Raw genomic sequence first — 5,956 nt, 5'->3', positions numbered from 1 at the left:
GCGGGACGGGGAATGGGGGGGTTGGGGGAATTTGGGGCTGGATTTTGCATTTTCAGCTGAATTTTGGGCTGATTTTTGGGGCTGAATTCTGGATTTTGAGGCTGATTCTCCATTCTAGACTGGATTTGGGCTTGAATTTTGAATTTTTAGCTTAATTTGGGGCTGAATTCTGGATTTGGGGCTGAATTTTGGGCTGATTTGGGGCTGAATTCTGGATTTTGGGGTGGATTTTGGGCTGAACTTGGGGTTGAGGTGGATTTTAGATTTTGGGCTGGATTTGGGGCTGAATTTTGCATTTCCAGCTGAATTTGGGGCTGAATTCTGGATTTTGGGTTGAATTTTGCATTTTTTGCTGGATTTGGGATTGGTTTTGGAACTGAATTCTGGATTTTGGGCTGGATTTGGGGGTGGGATTTGGGACTGATTTGGGATTTTTGGGTGGATTTGGAGCTTGATTTGGGGCTGATTTTGGGGCTGAATTCTGAATTTTGGGCTGGATTTTGGGGCTGGATTTGGAGCTGAAATTTTGCATTTTGAGCCGAATTTGGGACTGAATTTTGGATTTTGGGGTTGGATTTGGGGCTGAACTTTTGGATTTTGGGCTGGATTTGGGGCTGAATTTTTGGATTTTGGGGTGGATTTGGGGCTGAATTTTGGATTTTGGGGCTTGATTTTGGGGCTGAATTTTGGATTTTGGGGCTGGATTTGAGGCTGAATTTGGAGCTGAAATTTTGCATTTTAAGCTGAATTTGGGTTGGATTTTGGGGTGGATTTGGAGCTGAATTTTTGGGTTTTGGGCTGAATTTGGGGCTGAATTGTGGATTTTTGGGCTGGATTTGGAGCTGAAATTTTGCATTTTGAGCCGAATTTGGGGCTGAACTTTTGGATTTTGGGGCTGGATTTTGGGGGTGGATTTGGAGCTGAATTTTTGCATTTTGAGCCGAATTTGGGGCTGAATTTGTGGATTTTTGGGCGGATTTGGGGCTGAATTTTTGGATTTTGGGGTGGATTTGGAGCTGAATTTTTGGATTTTGGGGTGGATTTGGGGCTAAATTTTTGGATTTTGGGCTGGATTTGGAGCTGAACTTTTGGATTTTGGGGCTGGATTTGGGGCTGAATTTGGGGCTGAATTTTGAATTTAGGGGCTGGATTTTGAGGATGGTTTTGGGGCTGAATTTTGTGGATTTTGGGGTGGATTTGGGGCTGAACTTTTGGGGTCCCCAGGGAAGAAGAAGAAGAAAACCCGGGGCGATCACTTCAAGCTGCGCTTCCGCAAGAACTTCCAGGCCCTGCTGGAGGAGCAGGTGGGACTGGGAAATTTGGGGAAATTTTGGGGGAATTTGGGGGAATTTTAGGGGATTTGGGGGATTTTGGGGGGATTTGAGGGAATTTGAGAGAAATTCTGGGGCTGAATTCTGGATTTTTTTGGGGCTGAATTCTGGATTTCGGGCTGGATTTGGAGCCGGTTCTTGATTCTGTGGCTGAATTCTAGATTTTGGGGCTGGATTTTTTGGCTGAATTTTGGATTTAACGCTGGATTTGGGGCTGAATGCTGGATTTGGTGCGGATTTTGGCACTGGATTTTGGATTTTAAGCTGAATCGGGCCAGGCTTTGGAGCTGAATTCTGGATTTTGGAGCTGATTTTGGGGCTGAATTCTGAATTTTGAGTCCAAATTCTGGCTTATGGGCTGAATTCTGGATTATAAACTGGATTTTGGGGCTGAATTCTGGATTTTGGGGCTGCATTTTTTATTTCCAACTGAATTTCGAATTTTTTACTAGATTTGGGGATGGATTCTGGATTTTTGGGCCAGATTTTGGGTCTGAATTCTGGATTTTTGAGCTGAATTCTGGATTTTGAGGCCGAATTTTTTATTTCCAACTGAATTTCGAATTTTTTACTAGATTTGGGGATGGATTCTGGATTTTTGGGTCAGATTTTGGGGCTGAATTCTGGATTTTGGGGCTGAATCCTGGATGTTCTGGGCTGGCTTTTGGGGTGGAATTTTCTATTTTGGTGTTGAATTCTGGCTTTTGGGGCTGGATTTGGAGCAAAATTCTGAATTTTTCGGCCAGATTTTGGGTCTGAATTCTGGATTTTTGAGCTGAATTCTGGATTTTGGGGCTGAATTCTGAATTTTACTCCGGCTCAGTGCCCTAACCCCAAAATCCCCGAAATGCCCCCAGAACCTGAGCGCGGCCGAGGGCCCCAATTACGTCTCGGCCGGGGCCGCGCCGTCCCGGCTGCCGCAGCGCCACTTCTGCGCCGTCTGCGGCTTCCCCTCGGGCTACACCTGCGTCACCTGCGGGGCCAGGTACTGCTGCACGCGCTGCCTGGGCACCCACCAGGACACCAGGTACGGGGGAGCCCAAAAAAACCCGGTGAAAATGGGAAAAACGGTGAAAAAATGGGAAAAAAAGGTGAAAAAATGGTGAAAAACAGTGAAAAAATGGGAAAAAATGGTGAAAAAATGGGGGAAAAGTGGGGAAAAAACCAGCAAAAAAGGTGGCGGAAACCAGAAAAAAATTATGGAAAACAAAGAAGGAAAAATGAGGAAAAATTAGGAAAGTGGGGAAAGCGACAAAAAGTGGGAAAAAATATTGGAGAAATGGGGGAAAACCGGGTGGAAATGGGGAAAAAATGGGAAAAAGCAGGAAAAAAATGGGGAAAAATAAGGAAAAATGGGGGAAATTGAGAGAAAGGGAAAACAGGAAAAAAGGAGGGAAAAAATTTGGGAAAAAATGAGAAAAAATGGGAAAATGGAAAAGAAAAAGGGAAAATCAGGAAAATTTAAAAAAAAAAGGGAAATGGGGAACAAACTCCAGGAAAGTGGGAAAAAGCTCAAGGAAAATAGGAGAAATCCGAGGGAAAATGGGGGAAAAAGGAAAAGCTGTAAAAAAAAAGGAAAAAACTTGGGAAAGGTGAGAAAAAATTGGGGAAAATAATGGGAAATAACAGGAAAAAAGGGAAAAAAGTTTGGAAAAATGGAAGAAAATTGGGGAAAAACAGCAAAAAAAACCTGTGGGAATGTGACCTGGCAGTGGGACCCCCAGTTTTTGGGGGAGGGGTCTCACCCTGCTGACCCCCGACCTTTCCCTCCCCTCCCCCGCAGGTGCCTGAAGTGGACGGTGTGACCCTGCCCCCAATATGGCTGCCGTGGCCACGCCCACAGCATGGCTGCCGTGATGCCAGCCCAAAATGGCCGCCGTGAGCACGTCTTGTTTGGTCCCGCCCCAAAAATGGCCGCCATGGCCACACCCCCAAGATGGCTGCCACGACTCCACCCCCAACATGGCAGACATTGCCACGCCCCCAAGATGGCCACCATGGTCCCACCCCAAAAATGGCTTCCATGGCCGCGCCCCCAAGATGGCTGCCATGACTCCACCCCCAACATGGCGGCCATGACCACGCTCTCAAGATGGCTGCCATGGTCCCACCCCAAGATGGCTGCCATGACTCCACCCCCAACATGGCGGCCATGACCACGCTCTCAAGATGGCTGCCATGACTGCACCCACAAAATGGCCAGCGTGGCTCCACCCCAACATGGCGGCCATGGCCACACCCCCAAGATGGCTGCCATGACTCCACCCCAAACATGGCCACACCCAGAAAATGGCTGCCATGGCCCCACCCATCAAGATGGCTGCCAAAACTCCACCCCCAAGATGGCTGCCTTGACTCCACCCCCAAAATGGCAACCACGGCCACACCTCCAAGATGGCTGCCTTGGCCCCACCCACAAAATGGCCGCATTGGCCCCACCCCCCCAAGATGGCGGCCGGGCCCCGTTTGAACCAAAATCCGATTTTTTCCTCCCAAAATCTTTGGGATTGAGTTTATTCGGAGGGAGTGGGAGGAGCTACAGGAGAGGGGGCGGGGCCTGGGGAAGGGGGCGGGGCCTCGGGATTGGGGGGAAATCCGGGAAAATCGAGCGCCGCCCCTTTGAGGGCGGAGCTGCGCCGCCATTGGCCGGCGCCATGGGTCCAAGATGGCCGCCCTGGGCTGTGATTGGACGAGCATCGCCTGGGGGCTCCGCCCCTTTGTGGGAGTCAGGATCCTATTGGCTGCTGGGGGCACTGCCTTGGGATCAAGCCACGCCCATTTTAGGCCAAACCACCGCCCAGTAACCCAAGCCACGCCCCCTTCTGGGTAAGCCACACCCATTTTAGGGCTAAGCCCCACCCACAATGCTAAGCCACGCCTCTTCAGGCTCAAGCCCTGCCCCCAGCCAAGCCCTGTCCGTCAGGTCCAAGCCCCGCCCCTTTGGTCCAAGCCACGCCCCCACATCCCCTTGTGGTGCCCAGGCTCCGCCTCCTGTGACGTCACCAGGGCGGGGTCCCTCGACGACCAATCGGCGTTGGCTCCACCCCGCGGGGGCGGGGCGAGGCCGCCTGCAGCTGTGGGGATAATGAGATGCAAATGAGCTGGGGAGGGGGCAGGTGGATAAAAGGGAGTGGGCGTGGCCAGGGGAGGGGCGTGGCCAGTGTGGTTCTTATCTGGGGCGGGGTCACCTGGTGGGTGTGTCTTAATGGGGCGGGGCTTATATCGCTGTTCTCCTGGTGGGCGTGGCCTATTGGGGGCGGGGTTTATGACCTTTCTCACCTGGTGGGCGTGGCCTATTGGGGGCGGGGTTTATAGTCCTGCTCACCTGATTGGTCGGGCTCACTGGGGGCGGGGCTTATGTCCCTGCTGACCTGGTGGGCGTGGCCCTTTAGGGGCGGGGATTATATCCCTTCTCTCTGGGCGTGGCCTATTGGGGGCAGGGTTTATATCCCTGCTCACCTGGTGGGCGTGGCCCAGTGTGGGGCAGGGTTTCTCTCCCTGCTCACCTGATTGGCCGGGCTCACTGGGGGCGGAGTTTCTGTCCCTGCTCACCTGATTGGCTGGGCTCACTGGGGGCGGGGTTTCTCTCCCTGCTCACCTAATGGGCGTGGCCCTTTAGGGGCGGGGTTTATTCCCCTGCTCACCTGATTGGTCGGGCTCACTGGGGGCGGGGTTTCTATCCCGGCTCACCTGATTGGCCGGGCTCACTGGGGGCGGGGTTTATGTCCCTGCTCACCTGATTGGCCGGGCTCACTGGGGGCGGGGTTTGCGGCGGGGGGCGTGGCCTGCTCACCTGGTGGGCGGGGCTATTTCAGCACCTGGCCCGGCCGCGCCTTCTCCAGCTTGCGGCGCCGCTCGGCCGGGATCTCGTCCAGGCTGATCCCGTGGTTGCTCGCTCTGGGGAGGGCATTGGGGGGAATTCGGGGGGTTTTGGGCAATTTGGGGGAATTGGGGGAATTCGGGGCCCCAAATCCCAAACCCCTGACCCCAAACCCCAAACCCCAAACCCCGCAGCGGCCGCACTCACCCCGGCAGGAGGTCGGGGGGGGTGGGGATGGGTTTGGTGAATCCCTCGCGGCCCACGAGCCAATAGGTGTCCTCCACGCCCTTACCCTAAAATTTATAGGGTCAGGTATAGGGTTATGGGGTCAGTTATGGGGTTATGGGGTCAGTTATAGGGTCAGGTACGGACACAGCCAATAGGTGTCCTCCACGCCCTTACCCTAAAATTGTGGGGTTATGGGGTCAGGTGTGGAGTCAGGTATGGGGTTATATGGTCAGGTATGGGGTTATGGGGTCAGGTGTGGGGTTATGGGGTCAGGTATGGGGTCAGGTATGGGGTCAGGTGTGGGGTTATGGGTCAGTTATGGGGTACGAGCCAATAGGTGTCCTCCACGCCCTTACCCTAAAATTTATAGGGTCAGGTATAGGGTTATGGGGTCAGTTATGGGGTTATGGGGTCAGTATGGAGTCAGGTATGGGCACAGCCAGTAGGTGTCCTCCACGCCCTTACCCTAAAATTGTGGGGTTGTAGGGTCAGGTATGGGGTTATGGGGTCAGGTATGGGGTTATGGGGTCAGTATGGAGTCAGGTATGGGCACAGCCAGTAGGTGTGCTCCACGCCC

General features: G+C 53.0%; 1 protein-coding gene across 1 annotated transcript in view; it reads left to right on the top strand.

The window, feature by feature from the left end:
* ZNHIT1 (zinc finger HIT-type containing 1) overlaps positions 1-3,829 on the top strand; it is a gene marked incomplete at its 5' end in the record, with an annotated part of 4,263 nt that extends 434 nt beyond the window's left edge. Inside the window, 3 exons of the mRNA XM_041459209.1 lie at positions 1,225-1,304; positions 2,189-2,358; positions 3,115-3,829. Of these exons, the coding sequence (XP_041315143.1) occupies positions 1,225-1,304; positions 2,189-2,358; positions 3,115-3,136 (272 nt within the window). The remainder of the gene's footprint in view (positions 1-1,224; positions 1,305-2,188; positions 2,359-3,114) is intronic.
* Positions 3,830-5,956: the final 2,127 nt, after the last annotated feature.

Source organism: Pyrgilauda ruficollis, unplaced genomic scaffold, assembly GCF_017590135.1.
Source record: "Pyrgilauda ruficollis isolate IOZ18807 unplaced genomic scaffold, ASM1759013v1 scaffold1322, whole genome shotgun sequence".
Taxonomy (NCBI): domain Eukaryota; kingdom Metazoa; phylum Chordata; class Aves; order Passeriformes; family Passeridae; genus Pyrgilauda; species Pyrgilauda ruficollis.
Note: the sequence above shows the minus strand (reverse complement) of the source record. Positions and strands in the feature narration are given on the sequence as shown.